General features: G+C 43.9%; 1 protein-coding gene across 1 annotated transcript; it reads right to left on the reverse strand.

Annotated features, from left to right (window-relative positions):
• Positions 1 to 4738: 4738 nt before the first annotated feature.
• Positions 4739 to 11267, reverse strand: prkg3 (protein kinase cGMP-dependent 3; the record flags this gene model as incomplete). Its single annotated transcript, XM_084149068.1, has 20 exons — positions 11177 to 11267; positions 10956 to 11018; positions 10736 to 10868; positions 10476 to 10642; positions 10243 to 10356; positions 9994 to 10099; positions 9834 to 9897; positions 9659 to 9736; positions 9239 to 9327; positions 9066 to 9131; positions 8937 to 8984; positions 8696 to 8849; positions 8376 to 8512; positions 7718 to 7807; positions 6004 to 6145; positions 5730 to 5893; positions 5493 to 5609; positions 5325 to 5387; positions 5103 to 5178; positions 4739 to 4825 (listed from the first exon to the last, which is right to left on the reverse strand). Exons 1-20 carry the CDS (start codon positions 11262 to 11264, stop codon positions 4739 to 4741), a joined length of 2046 nt encoding a protein of 681 aa, XP_084005194.1. The 5' UTR covers positions 11265 to 11267.
• Positions 11268 to 24222: the final 12955 nt, after the last annotated feature.

The following is a 24222-nucleotide window of genomic DNA, read 5'->3' on the forward strand; positions in this document are numbered from 1 at the left end:
GTGTGCCTTCTTAAAAGTTAATTTGTGGAATTTATTTCCTTCTTAATGCGTTTGAGCCAATCAGTTGTGTTGTGACAAGGTAGGGGGGTATACAGAAGATAGCCCTATTTGGTAAAAGACCAAGTCCATATTATGGCAAGAATAGCTCAAATAAGCAAAGAGAAACGACAGTCCATCATTACTTTAAGACACAAAACAATCTTCGTCCAGTTCGAGGAGAGTAATCGCTGTTCTGATCACCAGAAGCTCTTTTCGGTCATAAGAGACGGTAGCAGAAACATAAAAGTTTTCAAAATGTATGCACTAAAAATATATATTTTGGCAATTCACAGCGTTACCATCGAGTCTGCTTAAAAATTATGAGGTCCACAGTTCTGAAGCACCGTATGCTTTGCTTATAGGTCAGCTTCTTTCTCAAATATTACTGCACAGCCAAAATAAAAATATACTATACTTGCTACATTTGTTTTCCAAACTGTTGCTACCATAGCAACCGTCTGCAATTAGTACGTTTACATTTCCACCCTTGCGAGACCTGTAACAGACCTGTAACCGAATATTCTTTGTTGTTCCAGTGGTAGTTGTTTTTTTACCTAGTTTTTTTCTATGAAGTTGCTGTTACGTTTTTAATATGAGTGCTGGACCAAGAAGCAAGAATCCGAAATCTACCACTTTCACAGTGAGTGGGAGGAAGATAATTTTTTCACCACAACAAATTCAAAATGTGTGTGTCTGATCTGCCACTCAAACGTAGCTCATACGAAGAAGGGAAATGTCGAGAGGCATTTCAAAACTGTTCACAATAAATATTTCAGGCGCATTTCATATTGTGCGCTCAGTGGGGAATCAGAGATGAGGGGTGGCATCGCGCACACACTGATACACAGAAAACATTAAGAACACCTTCCTAATATTGAGTTGCACCCCCCTCCCCTTTTGCCCTCAGCACAGCCTCAATTTGTCAGGGACATGGACTCCACAAGGAGTCGAAAGCGTTCCACAGGGATGCTGGCCCATGTTGACTCCAATGCTTCTCACAGTTCTGTCAAGTTGGCTGGATGTCCTTTGGGTGATGGACCATTCTTGATACACACGGGAAACTGTTGAGCGTGAAAACCCCAGCAGCATTGCAGTTCTTGAAATAAACCGGTGTGCCTGGCACTTACTACCATACCCAGGTCAAAGGCACTTAAATATTTTGTCTTGCCCATTCACTCTCTGAAAGGCACACATACACAATCCATGTCCCAATTGTCTCATGGCTTAAAAATCCTTCTTTAACCTTTCTCCCCCGCATATATACACTGATTGAAGTGTATTTAACAAGTGACATCAATAAGGGATCATAGCTTTCACCTGGATGTCATGGAAAGAGCAGGTGTTCTTAATGTTTTGTACACTCAGTGTTTAGCCTAACAAGCAACTAATTCTAAAACACTGAGAAATATTGACATTTCATCAATTACGAATTACATGAACCTCCCCTGGACCAATCTAAACCCTCTCCCTGACAGAAATGTAAAAAGCATGACCCTCCCCCATTTTCCTCCAGGTCCCCATTATGTAAATGTCAAACCATCCCTAACAGAAGGGAACAATGCTGTTTCCTTCTTCCTCAAAAGCCTGGCATGACACAGAGCTCTACCTCTCTGCGACTTTAATTCAAAATCAGCAGTGGTAGAAAACCTCTGAATCGGATCACAGTCATAACTGTGTTGAAATCAGTAGCACAGTGAGTGAGGAAAGCAGGTTTCCCTGGGGTGCAACATACTGTCAATAAGACATATAACAAGGACATAAATATGTTTATTGAGTCGATTCAAGCCACACGGGATACCTTTCAGGATGTGAAGCAGTGGTTAAAACACTCTTCACAAACAATCAGGATCCATACAGATTTATTTTATGTAGCTTATTATTTCTTTAACCTTATTTAACCAGGCGAGTCACTTAAGAATAAATTCTTGTTTACAACGACAGCCTGGCAGATACACACAAAGGAAAAACAATAGTAACAAACACTGAACGCTGTCCTTGGCAGCTTATCAAAAATATGATTAATCTTAATAGTTTTATTGTCAATGACAATGTGTACGGCCCTTGGGCAAATCATATTGATCAATCATTCAGCGCCTTTTTAATCCAATAGAAATCAAATGTACTTCAGCCCACCGTCACAGATTAGGCTTAGCCGCAGGAGATTGATTTGTTGTTTTGTATTTCCTTCCTGATAAGAGTTGTTTGTCGTGAGTGGACTGATGACTTAAAAGAGCTTTAGTCAATCTAACAGACACTGTAATGATGTTTGAATAATACATAGTGCATCACTCCATACCAAACCTGCTGTCTGTACTAAACTACAGTACCAGTCAAAAGTTTGGACACACCTACTCATTCAAGGGTTTTTCTTTATTTTTACTATTTTCTACATTATAGAATAATAGTGAAGACATCAAAACGATGAAATAACACATATGGAACCATTTAGTAACCAAAAAAGTGTTAAACATATCAAAATATATTTTAGATTTTTCAAAATAGCCACCCTTTGCCTTGATGACAGCTTTGCATACTCTTGGCATTCTCTCAACCAGCTTCACCTGGAATGCTTTTCCAACAGTCTTGAAGGAGTTCCCACACATCCTGAGCACTTGTTGGCTGCTTTTCCTTCACTCTGCGGTCCAACTCATCCCAAACCATCTCAATTGGGTTTAGGTTGGGTGATTGTGGAGGCCAGGTCATCTGATGCACACTCCATCACTCTCCTTCTTGGTCAAATAGCCCTTACACAGCCTGGAGGTGTGTTGGGTCATTGTCCTGTTGAAAAATAAATGATAGTCCCACTAAGCGCAAACCAGATGGGATGGCGTATCGCTGCAGAATGCTGTGGTAGCCATGCTGGTTAAGTGTGCCTTGAATTCTAAATAAATCACTGACAGTGTCACCAGCAAAGCACCCCCACACCATCACACCTCCTCCTCCATGCTTCACGGTAGGAACCACACACGTGGAGATCATCCGTTCACCTACTCTGCGTCTCACAAAGACACGGCGGTTGGAACCAAAAATCTCCAATTTGGACTCATCAGACCAAAGGACAGATTTCCACCGGTCTAATGTCCATTGCTTGTGTTTCTTGGCCCAAGCAAGTCTCTTCTTCTTATTGGTGTCCTTTAGTAGCGGTTTCTTTGCAGCAATTCGACCATGAAAGCCTGATTCACGCAGTCTCCTCTGAACAGTTGATGTAGAGATGTGTCTGTTACTTGAACTTTGTGAAATATTTTTTGGGGCTGAAATTTCTGAGGCTGGTAACTCTAATGAACTTATACTCTGCAGCAGAGGTAACTCTGGGTCTTCCTTTCCTGTGGCAGTCCTCATGAGAGCCAGTTTCATCATAGCGCTTGATGGTTTTTGCGACTGCACTTGAAGAAACGTTCAAAGTTCTTGAAATGTTCCGTATTGACTGACCTACATGTCTTAAAGTAATGATGGATTGTAGTTTCTCTTTGCTTATTTGAGCTGTTCTTGCCATAATATGGACTTGGTCTTTTACCAAATAGGGCTATCTTCTGTATACCAACCCTACCTTGTCACAACACAACTGATTAGCTCAAACGCATTAAGAAGAAAATAAATTCCACAAATTAACTTTTAAGAAGGCACACCTGTTAATTGAAACGCATTCCAGGTGACTACCTCATGACGCTGGTTGAGACAATGCCAAGAGTGTGCAAAGCTGTCATCAAGGCAAAGGGTGGCTACTTTGAAGAATCTCAAAAATACAATATAATTTGATTTGTTTAACAATTTTTTGGTTACTACATGATTCCATATGTGTTATTTCATGGTTTTGATGTCTTCACTATTATTCTACAACGTAGAAAATAGTAAAAATTAAGAAAAACCCTGCAATGAGTAGGTGTGTCCAAATTTTTGACTGGTACTGTACATTATAGGACTCTGAGAACAGACATTGGAAACTCACTGTGCTGTGCTGAGAACAGACAGTGTTCATTCCTTTTCAGCCTCTGCCCCCTAGTGTTGACTTGTTGTACTACAACACCTGTTCTCTATGTATATTTAGGGTTCATTAGGTGCCATATATATTTATTTGAAAGTGAAACACATACATTTAGTATTCTATACAGACATTATATGCTACAAGGCATAGACACTAACACAATAAAAGCAATGATAATGCCATCCTGAGTTACACAGTACAATGAGGGTCAAAGGTAAAATCATTCACTTTGTCCAGCATGAGACATTCCATCCAGCCGTTTTATATTATACTTTCTTTTGGGCACAACACACACATACAGCTTTCAGTGAGCATGTGCCAAGTTAAGATGGCATCCACAAAGATCAGAAGGTGTGTATGCAAGAGTGGCTGTTCATATTCACATGTTTTACTTCATGCCTCTCAGTGTTGTACAGTATCTCTCACCTTATTAAAGTCACAGAGCAGCCACCAGAGGGTTCTGCGAAGCCAGCATAGTGAAATTAGAGCCTTAGTACAAAGTAGTCAGAACCTATCCATGTGTATCTATCGCTCTGGGCATAGTCCCATTCCTGCCCCTACGGTGCGTTGGTCTTTCAGAGTCTAGAAGGTAACGGGAACATCGAGGTCACCAAGAAGTAATCTGGTCTGGATCCACCTATCAGTGAGCCCCGGTGTAACCTCTGAACTCTGACCCTCTAGGACTGGTTCAGGTTCAGGATCTGGTTCTGGTTGGAGTCAGAAGTTTTTGTCCCAGCCAGAGAACTCCTCATCGGCCTTAGTCTGGTCGAAGGGGAAGCGGTCAAAGTTGATGTAGCATGGACCCTGGAGGAAAAAGGGATGGGAAGAGATCAGATCAGTGGTTGTCTGGGAATGACGTTGACACTGGATATGACACAGTGACTAAATGGCAACTACTTACAACTCAATCCGTACCCTGAATTTGTACTTGATCTTTACATATAAACTAATAATTGACCATTTGTAAAATACTTATCAAACCATTTATAAATCCTTTGAAGTATACCTTAAATTTAAAGAGTTACCTGCTTGAGCTTCACAAAGATAACAAAACAAAGCTGTGTGCTGAGGCTAGACTGACCTTGCGTATGAGTCTGATTGTAGGAGCCTCCACCTGGCCCACACGAAGCTTCTGCCAGTTCATACTACTAAACCACCTGGAGGGGAATACAGGAGAGGGGGATGAATCCTCACAAAAGAAAGGTGACTGACAGAAATATTTACTGTACAGTGTATAGTACAACATTTGCAACAGTTCCAACACCAACAAACACACACCGGACAGTTGGGTCCTCATGGTTACCTGTGATTGCGGACATCTTTGATCCCATTCTTGGTGTTTCCCAGCCTCTGACCCGGCCGAGGTCTGAGGGCCACAACACAACACAAACCATCAATAACCAATCAAAACACGTATGAAAAAGAGTTATAACATCAAACTATATCCTGCACCTAACACATCATCTCTAACCTGCACAGTTTACTGATGAGAGACTTGGCCCCCTCGCCCATGTAAGGGGGGAACTTGAGCAACCCATCCAAAATTTTAGGGTAGATCTTCGCGGGCTCGGAACTGGAAAATGGAGGGCTGAAAGGCAAAACAGTCCGTTGGTAAAACAGTATTTTAGATAATCCTTTACTGAAATAAACAATTGTTTACTGAAATATCAAGCTGCTTTAACCCTTTCCGTGCTGATCTGTACAGTACCTCCCCACCAGCAGCTCATAGACCAGGATGCCCAGGGACCAGAAGTCAGCAGCGAAGTCGTGTCCCTGGTTCTGGATGATCTCTGGGGCCATGTACTCAGGAGTACCACAGAATGAGTAGGTCTTATTACCGTGCACTAACTCCTTAGCAAAACCAAAGTCTACCTACATGTAAAAACACACACATTCAAACATGCACAAATAAACACACAGAGAGTTATCTGAATGCATGAACTCTTTAGCATCGCTAATGTTATCATTAACGTACCACCCACCAGTTTGACGTAGCCCTTGGCATCCAGCATCAGATTCTCAGGCTTGAGGTCTCTGTACATGATGCCCTTCTTATGGAGGTAGGCATAGGCCTCTACTACACAGGCAGTGCAGAACACAGCAATGGGCTCATCGAAGTGACCACTGCCAAACACAGAGACAGAGCAGATAAAATAGTTTTGATCTTAATTAAATGTCTTGAAAAATCTTCAACCTCAGTTGTGTATATCTGAATTTATACAATGGGTGGTTCTAATCCTGAATGCTGATTGGTTAAAACCGCATTCCAGCCGGTGTCTATTCCACAAGTTACCACCGGCTAAATCTATGACGTTAAAATGCCTATTTACTCTGTTCCATCTGACTGCGCAATCCACTGTCTCATCAGCCCAGCCAGGCAATTTATAAACTTGATTTCCACTATAAAAAGCATCTAGACATTATCTCACATTTCTTTTAGACTAACAGTTAGTTTTCAACAGCGGAGATTTGTATAAACCTTGCTGCATGTCTCTCCGACATTTGCAACATTGTTTCAATATTCAAATTCAATCTCCAGGTGTCCCATAGTAATGAACGTAGCGGGAGTTGGGACGAGACAGACAGGCAGGCAGCGTTTCTCAGCCAGTCGAAATCATGAATCAGCTGGCATTATTTTTATGGATGTATACAAAGAAATGTCAATTGAAAAAATATCAATTGAAACTATGTGCAGCTAGTTTGGTCCTCTGTAGCTCAGCTGGTAGAGCACGGCGCTTGTAACGCCAAGGTAGTGGGTTCGATCCCCGGGACCACCCATACATAAAAATGTATGCACGCATGACTGTAAGTCGCTTTGGATAAAAGCGTCTGCTAAATGGCATATTATTATTATTTCCAGCTTCAGTTTGAAGTGATTGTGTTAGCTTTGTTGTTGGCTAGCTCGTCTGAACAACAGTGTCCTGACAAGAGAGCACATTTTCTATGCCAGGCGAAATCGCGCATCATTAACTCATTGTTATGGATGTATCCAAATAAATGTCACTAGAAAACCGCTTAAACAAATGCAAAGCCAGCTGCTGTTGATATTGTGGCTGCACTGTTTGACGTGACTGTAAGTTAGCCGTTGTTGACCAGCTAGCAAGCAAGGGATAAGAACATTGCCAGCCAGTACGGCAATGGAACATTTCGAACGAATGACTGGGTCGCGTCCATAGATATAGAACAAAAAGACTGAACTACTGGCTCGCATCTCTAAATAATAATAAATAATAATATGCCATTTAGCAGACGCTTTTATCCAAAGCGACTTACAGTCATGCGTGCATACATTTTTGTGTATGGGTGGTCCCGGGGATCGAACCCACTACCTTGGCGTTACAAGCGCCGTGCTCTACCAGTTGAGCTACAGAGGACCACTATCTCTGGCAACCGAACCGATAGAACGAACGACCAGCTGGTTTGGGTAGCAACCCTAGATTTGTGTCGGGACACCTTCTTGTGGAAGGATAAAATAGTATGAATAAATTCAACAAATTAAAGTTTTTAATGAAAATATGTCAATCATTGTTTGAACATGTTGCTAACCCATTGTATAAAAGGGATAGTGCCCTTGAAGCCAGTGTTTGGAGGATATATTGGCACGGTTAACAACACCCATGCCGATATATCCTCCAAAACAACGGCTTCTTGGGCATTATCACTTAAAGGTAGACTTAGTCAGCCATGTTTCCTCACACTTCTTTGAGCTTTGTCCAGATCTCCCCTCCTACACAGAACTCCATAATCATGTAGATATAGCGAGTGTCTTTGAAGGCATAATGGAGCCTGAACAGCGAGAGAGAGATAACACAGGGTTAAATATGGTACAGTATCCTCAGTCCTCCTGGACCTTGAGGGCCAAAGCAGTGTCTGATGGTTTTCCCTTCTCCCTCGGTACTTTAGTGATTCATGAATACCATCGATTGATAAGGGGACAAAGAGGGTTAATGTGTTAATTTAGATGATGATGGTTGGACATTAAAGGTTAGAGGTCAGGGGTCACCTAGCCCCACAGTCTTAATGAATACCATCAATTGACAAAGGGACAAAGAGGGTTAAAGTGCTATCGTAGATGATGATGGTTGAAGGTTAAGGGAATACCTAGTCAGTTGCACAACTGAATGCATTCAACCAAAATGTGTCTTCCACATTTAACCCAACCCTTCTGAATCAAAGAGGTGCTGTGGGCTACCTTAATTGATGTTATTGGTGCAGTTGTTGTTGGGGGTTAACTGCCTTGCTCAACGGCAGATTTTTCCACCTTGCCGGCTCAGGGATTCGAAAGAGCAAGCTTTTGGTTACTGGCCCAACATTCTTAACCGCTAGGCCACCTGCCACCTAGCCCCACAGTCACCTGACGATGAAGTCACTCTGGATGGCTTTGAGGATCCTCTTCTCAAAGAGGACATGCTCCTCCTGTTGCTTAGCAACAATGTGCTTCTTACTGACCCGCTTCATGGCAAAGTACTTCCCATGGTGCAGCGTGGTCACCTGGGGAAAACAACAACAACAACAACAAAAACAATGATAAACTTGGGATCTAAAAAGAGCCATTTAACTTTGAATTTGGCTTTCAAGCACCTTAAAGGGGACAGTAAACTTTCATCAGTTAGCTTCAGCCACTAACTATCCCTATAAATAGCCAAACAGTACAACAACACCAAACACATGTACCAGTTCAACGCGACCAAATCCTCCCACTCCGAGGGTGACAGGTTCTCCCTGGTAGCGCCCCTCCTGGTACAGCACAGGGATCAGGTCCTTCAGCCTCAGAGAGGAACTAGGACTGGTCTTCTCTGGAGCATCTGGCTCCTCCAGAACCTTAGAGCTGATGGTGGACCACAGACTACAGTTAGACTGCTTGACTAGAGTGGTGAAGATAGAACTAAAAGGACTAGAGTGTCTTTATACTCACTCATCATGGAGCTCCAGGTGTTCAATGGGGATCGTCTCCTCAAATACCCTGGAGGGGGAACATAACAGACCATCAATCATTCCATAAACTAACCGATCAAGAAATAGAAATTGACTTGTTCAGACTCACTCCTTATCGATGGAGAAGCAGGTAACAGGGCCCAGAGCAGTGCAGGTTGCAGTCCTCAGGATCTCACTGTAGGTTATGTACAGATCCACACATATGAGCAGCCACACTAACTAACACTGTACACCAAGGCCATTTTATTGTACAACAGCAAGTCTCTTTATCGCCTTAGGTACCGTATGAGGGCCAATTCCCCGAAATGCTCCCCTTTGCCCATCCTGCGAATCTGTTTCTGCTGGCTGTTCACCTTCTTAGTCACCTGGACCTGAGGGCAGACACACACACATACACACACGTACAGACCCGCACACAGACTCGTTTTTGTCCTCAAGGCCAGATCCATCCGATAAGCGATTCAGCACCAGTATGACATTGAAAAAAGAGCTGTGCAAATAAAGTTCAACTGACACAGACGGGTCAAAAGGTTGACTCTGGCAATAAACAGATGGGTTGGTAAGCACAGGTAAGAGTATTGTAGACTCCAATCCTCCACTAGTGTAGTTAGTTGTTGTTCACTATGATCATCAAACAAATGGTGCACAGAAACAGTATGTTTTGGATCACAGTAGCCACCAAACATGTCGCCATTACTGTACCTCTCCTTTAAGGATGATGTAGAACGTGTTGCCCTCTGCCCCCTCACGCACAATGACGTCATTGTTCTGGTACTTCACCTTCAAGAAACAACACATTTTATATGGGATTTGTATGTTAATGCTCTGGAAAAGCGATCTAGCGTGGGTGAGGTGTGTAAAATGGCTGAGCACAAACCTCCTCCATGGAGTCAATGATCTTAGAGAGCTGAACATCATTCAGGGCCTTCAGAGTCTGAGACCTGATAGGTAAGCATATAAGAGCAGAATTAGCAGTGTGCATGGGTGTGTGACCAAGAGAGTGTATGTAAGTCATGAGGTTAAGTGTGTAAACTCACGTCTTTAAGAAGCCCATTATCTGTTCACGTTTCTTCTTGGACTTGTTGGTCATGATGGTTCTGTACGTCTGTCTCTCCAAACACCACAGACTCACCACTGTCTTAGCTACGATGGGGAGTGAGGCGGACAATTCATTCATAACAACAAGCAATATTCAGTTCAGCGCACACGCACAGTACAGACAATAGGAAGGTACACATAGTTAGTTATTGTGTACCACTCAATAGCCAAGTTCTATAGCATCTCACCTTTGACTGTGGCGGTGCGTTTGCAGTTATACAGAATAGCCAACTCTCCAAAGACATCCCCACAGGTCAAGGTTCGAAGGTTACGACCTGCTTGACTGACATAGAGCTCACCCGCTGAAAGTAGAGAAGGAGGGGAGAGGGGGGACATTGAGGGGTGATGGTTATCGTTTAATTGGGAATAATAAGCAGACATAGCAACACTGAGCAATGTTTGTTGGGAAATTCACACATACCTGCAACGATGTACATGCTGTCTCCCTCACTGCCCTCCTTGATGACATCATTTCCTGGTTTGAAGTCGATGGCCACTAGGAGCTCCACCATCATGGTGATCTGTTCGTCGTCAAGGCGACTCAGGAAGTCGTTCTTCTGGATGGCCATGATGATCAGACTTGTCTCACTGCGGAAGGAGGCATCACACCACCATACAGTACTGTTGTCACATAACTCATGATATTGTACATATGCTGCATGCATAGCCCTAGCCAATCACCTCACAGTCTTCTTGACTTTGGTCTTCATGATCTCCAGCTGCTCCTCTGGGATTAGCTCAGGGGCCATGACAGCCGCTCGGCTCTTCCTGACCTCCGGTTCCCCTTCATTACTGCTCATCTGAGCAGGGAACTCTGGGATATATAGACACCACACACAGGAAATTAGGGTTAATATACATGAAGTTCTATGGTTAGTGATCTGACACAAAATGCCCTTACCCAGGTCATGGTAATGACTGTGTAGCTCCTTCAGCAACTTCTCCTTCTCCTGCAGTCTTCTTTCTAGAGGTGACAGGAGAGCATGGTATTGGTTGGGATAGTTGTGTTTTAAGTCAAGGTTGATTTCATGGCTGCAGTCTTTGTTGTGGTCAAGACAATCATGTTCATGGTCTTGATCTAAGTTATGCTTGCGGTCATGGTAGTCATGGTCGTGATCGTACCTAGGTCCTTGTTGTGGTTCTGCAGCTCCTGGTTGATCAGGGTCTGTTTCTCCAGCTGTTGCCTCAGCTCCTCTAACTGGTCCTCCATGGCTGAAGGGAGGGGTGGAGGCGTGTGAGAGGAGTCACAGGAAGGTAAACACATAAACATGAAGGCATTTTTTTCATACACATTTAATTTAGCTGAAACGTTGATTTTGTAAGGAAAATCACTAACCGCTTACACTATGTGTTTCTAGAGATGCCAAGATATGTGGACTGAAGCCAATTTTCCAATGCTGCCTTTTACACAATGTTCAAAATAAGGAAGAGTATTCTTGACTTTTTTGTCTTCACACTCATACAAGCTGCACAAAACATGCATGCATGCACACACACACACACACACACACAGTATCCCCAGTATCTGTCATTAAATTGGCACACAGTCAGTTCTCAGCGAGAGGTCTGCACTGTCAACATGAATAATGAACACTAATGATGCGCTACCAACTAGGGGCACTATGAATAGTGAATACCACCCTGGAAAGACATCTTATATAGAAACTGTTATCACTAACCCAGGCCTTGTTGGTCATTTATTAATGGTCACTTCGTTTTTATGTTCACTACCACCTGCCAGTATTTTGTGACTCTAATATTTGCGTACCTCTGGTAGACTCACAGGTCAGACAATTGTTTCCGGAATCTAAGCTACCTTTAGTGTATGTGTGCAGGCATGAATTTAAGCTGGTGCATGTCTTAAAAACACATCCACTCTCTCATGGTAGCACAAATGTGTGTTTTCTTGAATTTGTGTGTCTGTGCATATACATGTAGCAACCCCCTCCAATACTACCCAACTGATGTTTCCATTGACCAGTATACAGTAGCATTGATTGTGAGGGGCTTCACAATTTTAATTTAGTAGTCAATTAAAAACTGTTTTGGTCTCTGTTGACAGAGCATACATTAACATCCATGCAAACAAAGCACATGGTTAGCCTAGCAATTAGCCTAGCACACACATCCACATCAATACAAACTGAGCCAGGGTTAGCCTAGCAATCAGTCTAGTGCCCGCTCTTCACGTGACCACAATTACCTCTCCTTCACCCTGAACATTGGACAGGGCAGAGATTAGGTGTGGTGTTACAGATTGTAAAGTTACCCAGCAAACAACTAACAACAATATAGGAGATAAAGTCTACATTTTCCACTCTGTAATTAAAGACAAAACTATTTAATTTCTAAATGGAAAGGTGAATGAATTGGTTTAATGTAAAGTGCATGTCAATCATGTTGCAACAAACTATTTGCTGATTTTCACTTCAGGCTCTTCTTACCCTTGACATTTAAGGTAAGGAAATTGTCTATAATATTGCTTTATAGGAGTGCAGCCATTCTACGAAAACACTCAAATGGGGCAGATTGGGATCATGACCTCCAATACCTGGGTTAACCATTGAGAAATGATTACCTCACATAACAATCGACTGGCCCCCAAGCCAGTCACTACAATCACAACTTGGCCCATTAAAACTACATGCATATTACTGCAACCAAACTCTGATATAGCTCCAACAGGTCTCATTTTTGCTCAAAGATATTGATTCTACAAGGGAAAAGACTTTAGTCAGACTCACCTGTACGCTGTGTAGAGAGGTGTGGTAGGAAGGAGGGTGAGTCTGTGTAGCTGCTACAGTTCCCACATGGATCGTCACATGAGGCTCAGGACCTTCCTCCAGCACTCCGTAAATCCACCGATACGGTAAAGTCTTGTAGGTCCTGTATCAGGTTGTCTCCACCTGAAAGGGAAACGTGATCTAAATGCTCCTAGGCCCCATGCAGAGTCCACTCATTTGTACAGACACAAACACACTGCCTCCAATCTCTGTTTCACTACAATTACCTAATCCTGTATCTTTCCTCTCCCTCACTCTCCTCTTTCTGACCTCACCTAGGTCCCTCTACGCCTCTATTCTTACTGCTCTCTCTCTCCCTTTCTCTCTCTCTCTCTCTCTATCTCCCTCTCTCTCTCTCTCACTCTCTCTCTCTCTTCTCTCTCTCTCTCTCTCTCCCTCTCTCACTCTCTCTCTCTCCCTCTCTTACTCCTTATCCGTCTGTCTGCTCAGCAGCTCGAGAGTGTTGGATCATTAACCAGACCCCCGAGGCTCCTCCTATTACATCAGGTAGAGGAAGACAGGGGAACCAAGGAGGATGAGGAGGAAGAGGAGGGAGGAGGAGGGACGGGTGGGGAGGGACGGTTGGGGGTGGGGGGGAGTAGGGGTGGGTGGGGAGGGGGGGAGGAAGAGGGCAGAGACTCAGGGAGGTGGAAGTAAAGGGGGCAAGGGACAAAGAAGAGATGGAGGTGAAGGGGGGAAATTAGGGAGGGCAGAGGAATGTGGAACAGGGGGATTAAGGAGTGGGAGGAGAAATGGATACTCCTCATACTCCCTCAAAACACCCATGAATACACAGGCCTTGACACAGGGGAAGAGAGAGCGGTTCCCACATGAAAAAAAAAGATATATAGTATACAGTAGTGTTTTTGTGGACTTTACTGTAGTATACTGAAGTATTTACAGGTAACTATAGTATAAATACTGTAGTAAAAGAAACCTGTAGTACTGTATATACTATAGTAATTGATGTTGTGTTTTTGCGTATTGTAGTATACTGTAGTATTTATTGTCGTGTTTTTGCAGACTGTAGTATATTGTAGTATTTACTATAGTGTTTCTGCAGTATGAAAATGTATGCACTCACTAACTGTAAGTCGCTCTGAATAAGAGCGTCTGCTAAATGACAAAAATTGTACATGTAAATGTAATGTATTTACTATAGTGTTTTTGTTTTATTATCTTTGACATAGAAGTGGATGGCTTTCACCTGTAGGTACTCTAGGTAGTACTGGGCTCTGAATGGATAGTTCAGAGCTTCTGTTCTTTTCTATAACCTGTAGGGAACACAATATATGGTCTATATTGTCACGTTCGTTCATAGACGGGTCGGACCAAGGCGCAGCGTGATATGCATACATGTTTATTTGAAACGAATAAACAACGACAAAACAACAAACTAAACTAAACGTGAAGTCCAAGGTAGACAAACAACATACCTCACCCGGAACAAGATCCCACAACCCACTAGTGCCAATAGGCTGCCTAAGTAATGGCCCCAATCAGAGACAACGAGCGACAGCTGCATCTGATTGGGAACCACACCGGCCAACATAGATCTAGAACCCATAGAAAATCACACCCTGACTCAACAAATAAGAGTCCCCAGAGTCAGGGCGTGACAGTACCCCCCCCCCCCCCCCCCCCAAAGGTGCGGACTCCGACCGCACAACCTTTACTTAACAGGGTAGGGGCCGGGTGGGTATTCTGCCTCGGAGGCGGATCCGGCTCCGGGCGTGACAACCACCTATTCTCCGCCTCCCTGTTGCGCCCCTGGTCTGGTCTGGACCTCGGCGCGCTGCTTCCCCTCTCCTTCCTCCCACTATACTCCAAGCCCTGTCTGGACCCTGGTGTGGGAGACCCCGAACCTGGAGAGGGGCTGACGTCTGGGTCTGCACTGGAGCCGCTGACCGGAGCTGGACCGGGCACCGGTGGAGAGGATTGCTCAGGTTCCGGACTGGAGCCGCTGACCGGAGCTGGACTAGGCACCGGTGGAGCGGACTGCTCTGGCTCCGGAGTGGAGCCGCTGACCGGATCTGGACTGGACCCCGGTGGAGCGGACTGCTCTGGCTCCGGAGTGGAGCCGCTGACCGGAGCTGGATCAGGCACGGGTGGAGCGGACTGCTCTGGCTCCGGAGTGGAGCCGCTGACCGGAGCTGGATCAGGCACCGGTGGAGCGGACTGCTCTGGCTCCGGAGTGGAGCCGCTGACCGGAGCTGGACTGGACCCCGGTGGAGTGGACTGCTCTGGCTCCGGAGTGGAGCAGCTGACCGGACCTGGATCAGGCACCGGTGGAGCGGACTGCTCTGGCTCCGGACTGGAGCAGCTGACCGGAGCTGGATCAGGCACCGGTGGAGCGGACTGCTCTGGCTCCGGACTGGAGCTGCTGACTGGTGCCGGACCAGGCACCGGTGGAACGCGCACGGGCCGTGCCGGACTGGACACACTCACCACTGGTCTGGTGCGAGGAGCAGGCACGGGCCGAACCGGACTAGGAACATGCACCACTGGCTTGGTGCGAGGAGCAGGAACAGGCCGGGCCGGACTGGCGACGCGCACCACTGTCTTGGTGCGAGGAGCAGGAACAGGCCGGGCCGGGCTGGCGACACGCACCACTGGCTTGGTGCGAGGAGCAGGAACAGGCCGGGCCGGGCTGGCGACGGGCACCACTGGCTTGGTGCGAGGAGCAGGAACAGGCCGGGCCGGACTGGTGACGCGCACCACTGGCTTGGTGCAAGAAGCAGGAACAGGCCTGGCCGGGCTGGGAACACGCACCACTGGTTTGGTGCGAGGAGCAGGAACAGGCCGGGCTGGGCTGGCGATGCGCACCACTGGCTTGGTGCGAGGAGCAGGAACAGGCCGGACCGGGCTGGCGACGCGCACCACTGGCTTGGTGCGAGGAGCAGGAACAAGCCGGGCTGGCGACGCGCACCACTGGCTTGGTGCGAGGAGCAGGTAAAGGCCGGGCTGGCGACGCGCACCACTGGCTTGGTGCGAGGAGCAGGAACAGGCCGGGCCGGGCTGGGAACACGCACCACTGGTTTGGTGCGAGGAGCAGGGACAGGCCGGACCGGGCTGGCGACGCGCACCACTGGCTTGGTGCGAGGAGCAGGAACGGGCAGTACCGGACTGTGGAGGCGGACTGGAGGTCTGAAGCGGAGAACTGGCACAACCCGTCCTGGCTGGATGCCTACTTCCGCACAGTATGTGTGAGGCATTAGCACAGGACGCACAGGGCTGTGCACGCGCACTGGCGATACAGTACGTAGAACCGGCGCAGGATATGCGGGACCGAGGAGGCGTACTGGAGACCAGGAGCGTTGAGCCGGCACACCCCATCCTGGCTGAATGCCCATCTTCACACGGCACGTGCGTGGTGCTAGCACAGGACGTACAGGACTGTGCCGGCACACTGGCGACACAGTACGTAGCTCCGCATAACACGGAGCCTGCCCAGTCACACGCTTCCTCGCGTGAGTACGGGGAGTTGGCTCTGCTCTAACACTAGGCTCCGCCAACCACCCTTTTAGCCCCCCCCAAAAAAAATTATTGGGGCTGTCTCTCTGGCTTCTTCCTCGACCGGTGTCCTCTGTGTTGCCGTTGCTCCTCTCCTGCCTGGGCATCTACCTTCGCCCATGGCCCTTTCCCCGCAAATATCTCCTCCCACGACCACAACTTGCCCACCTGTGACATGGCTACTCTCTCCGCCTGGGCACGCTGCTTGGTCCTCGTTTGGTGGGATCTTCTGTCACGTTCGTTCATAGACGGGTTGGACCAAGGCGCAGCGTGATATGCATACATGTTTATTTGAAACAAATAAACAACGACAAAACAACAAACTAAACGAAACGTGAAGTCCAAGGTACACAAACAGCATACCTCACCCGGAACAAGATCCCACAACCCACTTGTGCCAATAGGCTGCCTAAGTATGGTCCCCAATCAGAGACAACGAGCGACAGCTGCCTCTGATTGGGAACCACACCGGCCAACATAGATCTAGACCACATAGAAAATCACACCCTGACTCAACAAATAAGAGTCCCCAGAGTCAGGGCGTGACATATATTTAGCATGTAGGTTTATAACTTATGGGTGGCACAAATTGCGACATGGGGGAGGGGAATGGGCTGGGTACTGTATATGCAAATTCAATACTGTAGTATTTACTATAGTTAAAAAAGTGTAGTGTTAGCCTCCTGAGTGGTGCAGCATTCTAAGGCACTGCATCACAGTGCTTGAGGCGTCACTTCAGCCCCGGGTTCGATCCCAGGCTGTGTCACAGTCGGCCGTGACCGGGAGACCCATGAGGAGGCACACAATTGGCGCAGCGTCGTGAGGGTTTGGCCGGCAGGGATTTGCTTGTCCCATCGCGCTCTAGTGACTCCTTTTGGTGGGCCAGGCGCCTGCAAGCTGACTTCGGTCGCCAGCTGTACAATGTTTCCTCCGACACATTGGTGCGGCTGGTTTCCAGGTTAAGCGAGGAGTGTGTCAAGAAGCAGTGTGGATTGGCAGGGTCGTGTTTCGGAGGACGCATGGCTTTCGACCTTCGCCTCTCCAGAGTCCGTACGAGAGTTGTAGCGATAGGACAAGTCTGTAACTACCAATTGGATATCACGAAAAAGGGGTAAAAAGTACACACACACAAAAAAAAAGTGTATTGTTTTTGCGGACTGTAGTGTTTTTGCAGACATCACTGTAGTATTTACTACAATGATATTTTTGCGGATAATACTGTAATATTTACTATAGCATTCTAGAGTATACTACAACATTCTATAGTAAGTACTACACATGATTGAGGGATACTACAGTGTGTAGCAAGAGTGAAATTGTGGTGTAGATATTGGGGGGGGACAAACAGTAGATGGAGTTCCAGGGGGTCCTCCCCCGAAAATCGTTTTGACATTTTTCCTGCAATTCTACACAGTTTGACATGACTTATGATGCCTCTTGATGGATATTTTGAGGGGTATATGGAAGGGTATTTTGAAAACACAGTGTTAGTGGAACGATAAGTGGAATGACCACCAACCAGTGGTGGAAAAAGTACAAAATTGTCATATTTGAGTAAAAGTAAAGATACCTTAATAGAAAATTACTAAAGTAAAAGTGAAAGTCACCCAGTAAAATACTACTAAAAGTATTTGGTTTTAAATATACTTAAGTATCAAAAGTAAATGTAATTGCTAAAACATACTTAAGTATCAAAAGTCAAAGTCAAAGTATAAATAATTTCAAATTCCTTATATTACGATAACCAGATGGCACTATTCTTTTATTTTTATTCACTCAGACATAATTTACAAATGAAGCATTTCGGTTTAGTGAGTCCGCCAGATCAGGGGCAATAGATGTTATCTTGATAAGTGTGTGAATTGGACCATTTTCTTGTCCTGCTAAGCATTCAAAGTGTAACAAGTACTTTTGGGTGTCAGGGAAAATGTATGGAGTAAAACGTATATTATTTTCTTTAGGAATGTAGTGAAGTAAAGGTAAAAGTTGTCAAAAAGATAAACAGTAAAGTAAAGTACAAATACCCAAAAAACTACTTAAGTAGTACTTTAAAGGATTTTTACTTAAGTACTTTACACCATATTCTGTTAACTCATACCCAAATAATGTTGTTGACTCATACTATACTTGTATTTGTGGCCAAAACATAAATTGGAGAAAGATCCCTTAAATAAACCCACCAAACTTGTATCTCAAACAGACTGTTTCCAAAATGCTTGCTATCTCCTCACAGAGGATGATGTCTTCCTCCTGAGGACGATGAGCTGGCCAATCAACAGTCTACTCGCATTAATATTTCTTATGACCGGTATACAGTATGCCCACACCATTCTGTTGTTGGGGAATGCCCACACCACTCCAACACAGAAAAACAGCTTTTTAACATACTTAAAGGAATATTCCACCCAAAAAATATATTTTGATATTTGTTTAATTAGTCCATTGTTGATATAGTCCCACATCTTTTTTGCATGTCAGCAATCAAGTTTTCAAGATGTATAACTTTCACAATAGAGAAATAGAGCCGGTATGATGCAAAACGCAGCATTACGTGATGCAAAATGCATCATACCAGCTGTATTTCTGTATTTTGAAAGTTATATATCTTGAAAACTTGATTGCTGACATGCAAAACTTTTAAGGACTATATCAACAATGGACTAATGAACCAAATATCCAAAGATCGTTTTTGCGTGGAATTTTCCTTTAATTAAAATGTTTCGGATGGAAAACTATTTCACTCATTTTATAATTAATTATAAGTCATATTTCAAAGTAATCTGGAAACACTGGACAGTGCTTACCGTTCTCAGCGTCCATCCAAAAATAAATCTGGTGAAATGACTTCAACACATACTGGAGGAGTTACTGGCTAGCTAGAAGTGGCTTGTTTAGCTGAACTGGCAACTGAGAAAGAGGAGGAATGCACGTTTTTCGTGCCCAAAGTCAACCTTTAAAGCTCATTTCCTGCAATTCTACACATTTTGCCATTGCATATGACCTGTTCTAATGCTATCTGGGAGATCCCTGACCTCCAGGGACTTTTTATTTAATTAATAAATTATTGTCCCCCAACCCCGTGGCAATTTCACCTATGGTGTGTAGTATATTATTCTACAGTATACTACAGTTAACTATAGAATTCTATAGTAAGCACTGTAGTATTCTATAGTAAATTGTAGTATTTCTTCATGTGGGCTAAGACAAAGAGATCAATACCCAAATTGTAGTATAAAAAAAATATATATATGTATTCACTAACTGTAAGTCGCTCTGGATAAGAGCGTCTGCTAAATGACTAAAATGTAAAATGTAAATGTATCAGCACTAAAATGTGCCAGAGCAGGTTTTAAAGATGGGAGTGATAGAACATTTAGAGTAAAAGCTAGGGAAAACCAGAACAGTCCGCAACAGCACATTACAAAAAACACCACAAGTGACTTTCAACCACCAGTTTCAACCAGCAGAAACTAGCTTTTATAGTACAATAAACAGATTAGATCTATGCTGAGAGGAAAACAAGAGGTGGAAAAACCCCCCCCTACTTTATAAGGTGCTGTTTTTCCACACAAAGCCACTGCGAAGCCATTGGATCTTTTCCAGCCCAGCTCAACATCATTAAAGTAATCTAAATGAGGCTGAAGAGTTCACATTGTGAGTTGGGATTTTTATTGTCTTTAGTTAATTATTGATACCCATCCTGTTAATCAATATCTACATGTAACTACATTAAAGACCTGAGCATGGCTCCAGGATGAGAGGTTTAGACATGGAGCACCAAGCAATACCTGTGTTATTAGTTTTACCTCTGAGAGACTGACACAGTGCTATAATAAAGACAACCAAACAAACTAAGGTGAATTGCTGCTCTTTTTTGCGATAAATACAGCAATGATTATTATAATGTCAGACGTGTCTTAAGGGAAATTAAAGACGTGTCTAGGAAATTAATAATTAACATCTTTACCTGGGAAACACCCTAATTACAGTGGGGGAAAAAAGTATTTAGTCAGCCACCAATTGTGCAAGTTCTCCCACTTAAAAAGATGAGAGGCCTGTAATTTTCATCATAGGTACACGTCAACTATGACAGACAAAATGAGAAAAAAAATTCCTGAAAATCACATTGTAGGATTTTTAATGAATTTATTTGCAAATTATGGTGGAAAATAAGTATTTGGTCAATAACAAAAGTTTCTCAATACTTTGTTATATACCCTTTGTTGGCAATGACACAGGTCAAACGTTTTCTGTAAGTCTTCACAAGGTTTTCACACACTGTTGCTGGTATTTTGGCCCATTCCTCCATGCAGATCTCCTCTAGAGCAGTGATGTTTTGGGGCTGTCGCTGGGCAACACGGACTTTCAACTCCCTCCAAAGATTTTCTATGGGGTTGAGATCTGGAGACTGGCTAGGCCACTCCAGGACCTTGAAATGCTTCTTACGAAGCCACTCCTTCGTTGCCCGGGCAGTGTGTTTGGGATCATTGTCATGCTGAAAGACCCAGCCACGTTTCATCTTCAATGCCCTTGCTGATGGAAGGAGGTTTTCACTCAAAATCTCACGATACATGGCCCCATTCATTCTTTCCTTTACACGGATCACTCGTCCTGGTCCCTTTGCAGAAAAACAGCCCCAAAGCATGATGTTTCCACCCCCATGCTTCACAGTGGGTATGGTGTTCTTTGGAGGCAACTCAGCATTCTTTGTCCTCCAAACAACGCGAGTTGAGTTTTTACCAAAAAGTTCTATTTTGGTTTCATCTGACCATATGACATTCTCCCAATCCTCTTCTGGATCATCCAAATGCACTCTAGCAAACTTCAGACGGGCCTGGACATGTACTGGCTTAAGCAGGGGGACACGTCTGGCACTGCAGGATTTGAGTCCCTGGCGGCGTAGTGTGTTACTGATGGTAGGCTTTGTTACTTTGGTCCCAGCTCTCTGCAGGTCATTCACTAGGTCCCCCCGTGTGGTTCTGGGATTTTTGCTCACCGTTCTTGTGGTCATTTTGACCCCACGGTGTGAGATCTTGCGTGGAGCCCCAGATCGAGGGAGATTATCAGTGGTCTTGTATGTCTTCCATTTCCTAATAATTGCTCCCACAGTTGATTTCTTCAAACCAAGCTGCTTACCTATTGCAGATTCAGTCTTCCCAGCCTGGTGCAGGTCTACAATTTTGTTTCTGGTGTCCTTTGACAGCTCTTTGGTCTTGGCCATAGTGGAGTTTGGAGTGTGACTGTTTGAGGTTGTGGACAGGTGTCTTTTATACTGATAACAAGTTCAAACAGGTGCCATTAATACAGGTAATGAGTGGAGGACAGAGGAGCCTCTTAAAGAAGTTACAGGTCTGTGAGAGCCAGAAATCTTGCTTGTTTGTAGGTGACCAAATACTATTTTCCACCATAATTTGCAAATAAATTCATTAAAAATCCTACAATGTGATTTTCTGGAGAAAAAAAATCTCAATTTGTCTGTCATAGTTGACGTGTACCTGTGATGAAAATTACAGGCCTCTCTCATCTTTTTAAGTGGGAGAACTTGCACAATTGGTGGCTGACTAAATACTTTTTTCCTCCCACTGTATAACTGAATAACAGAATATTGACAGAAACAACAACTGTTACTTTGTGTTTTTATTAAGGAATACAGATTTAATATTTAAATTAGTGGCATGGTAACAACAGAAAAGGACAATGGAAGGTCTAGAAAAAAATTACAATAGATTATTATTGCCATCACATTGTCATTGCAGTGCAGCAGGTATAGTGGTCAGTCAGTGTATGTGGGGCCTTCCTCCCAAGGTCCAGGCCGTCTTGTGCCAGCGGATGTTATTACTGAGTAATAACACAAGTGTGTATAAGAGTTAATAGGGTGGGGATGGAAGAGGAGGGTACTACTGGTGATCGCCATGGCAGCATCATAAAAACATCACATCATCTTCCTGTTTTACCGTAACTGCTTTAGCCAGTGTCTCAGTGCAAGATAGACAAACAGACATAGTTGCTCCATTGTCATGACACGCATTGTGCAATATTACCTATATCTGTTACTTAACCACAAGACATTCTGTATAATATAGTCCATAATCATAAAACATATTTACTCAAACTTCCACAATTGTGTACAAATTTCAAACAAGTCAAAGCGGTAAACAATCTTCCAAAACTAAGAAATAAAAAAAGTCAAACGTGAGCTTTCCCTAGGTTTAAACCACTGAGTTGTCACACACCCTTGTGGGTGTCATTGAATTAAATGGTTTAGTCCTTGGGTAAGGTCAGAGCTCACAAGGCATCTTAAAATGTATCATAATTTAGGCCGTCTCAGAGCTTTGTGCATGTATCCTCCATTGAACAAAATACTGCAAATCAAATAAACAACCTCAAAATACTCATCAAAATCACATCTCACAATAATAATTATCAAACATAGGCTGGATTTAAAATAGCATAGCTAGTATAGTGGTACTGGTCCATATTAAACAATCAGGGGTTTTACACTTGTATTTGTAAACCAAGAGAGAAGGACAGCAAGCAGACATTTCTGATAGCAATTTGCACTCCTTTACATCCTTTAATTTACCATGTCTAGCTTAATATGTGTACAGTACTTTACATACAAATAAAGATATTGATTTTCTGGGTCATATCATGCACATGAACGTATGCAGGACTAAGCTATGTTGTGGAATGTGTGGGAAACCCCAGATTGTTTTGAAATGGAATTGTGAAAAACTTCAGCAAAGGTTTGGATGTTGCAACAAAAAAAGTCAAAAACAATCTCCAACAATATTGATGATAAAAAAACTATTTTTTCAAACACATTTTCCTGGCCGAGATAGGACCAACGCTAAGGCAAGTCTTAGACAGCTTGCATTTTATACATTCATCGATATAGCCTTTACACAGATAAATATACACAGTATGTATTACATAACATATTCCTTCATGTTCAATATATTTCATCTGTTCTCTTTGTGGTGGAATCAGATGAGGTCAATTTCAGTTCAGTCAAATCTGGATGTGAATCAAAATTCTAATTCAATGAAAAAATCCTAATTGAAAATAAATTGCACTTCAACTTTTTCACTGGAATTTCAATGATCTCCTAAATTGAAATGTAATTGACTACCAAAGAATGATTAAGTGCAGTATGTTATACAAAGACGTTTCCATTTATTTTATTGTGTATGCTAACCACTATTACAATCACATAACCATATTATATGAGAATAAAACCCAAGTACAGTGAGGGGGAAAAAGTATTTGATCCCCTGCTGATTTTGTACGTTTGCCCACTGACAAAGAAATGATCAGTCTATAATTTTTATGGTAGGTTTATCTGAACAGTGAGAGACAGAATAACAACAAAAGAATCCAGAAAAACGCATGTCAAAAATGTTATAAATTGATTTGCATTTTAATGAGGGAAATAAGTATGACCCCCTCTCAATCAGAAAGAACACCATCCCCACTGTCAAACATGGAGGTGGAAACATTATGCTTTGGGGGTGTTTTTCTGCTAAGGGGACAGGACAACTTCACCGCATCAAAGGGACGATGGACGGGGCCACGTACCGTCAAATCTTGGGTGAGAACCTCCTTCCCTCAGCCAGGGCATTGAAAATGGGTCGTGGATGGATATTCCAGCATGACAATGACCCAAAACACACGGCCAAGGCAACAAAGGAGTGGCTCAAGAAGAAGCACATTAAGGTCCTGGAGTGGCCTAGTCAGTCTCCAGACCTTAATCCCATAGAAAATATGTGGAGGGAGCTGAAGGTTCGAGTTGCCAAACATCAGCCTCGAAACCTTAATGACTTGGAGAAGATCTGCAAAGAGGAGTGGGACAAAATCCCTCCTGAGATGTGT

This window comes from Coregonus lavaretus (genome assembly GCF_964263955.1).
Source record: "Coregonus lavaretus genome assembly, chromosome: 31".
NCBI lineage: Eukaryota > Metazoa > Chordata > Actinopteri > Salmoniformes > Salmonidae > Coregonus > Coregonus lavaretus.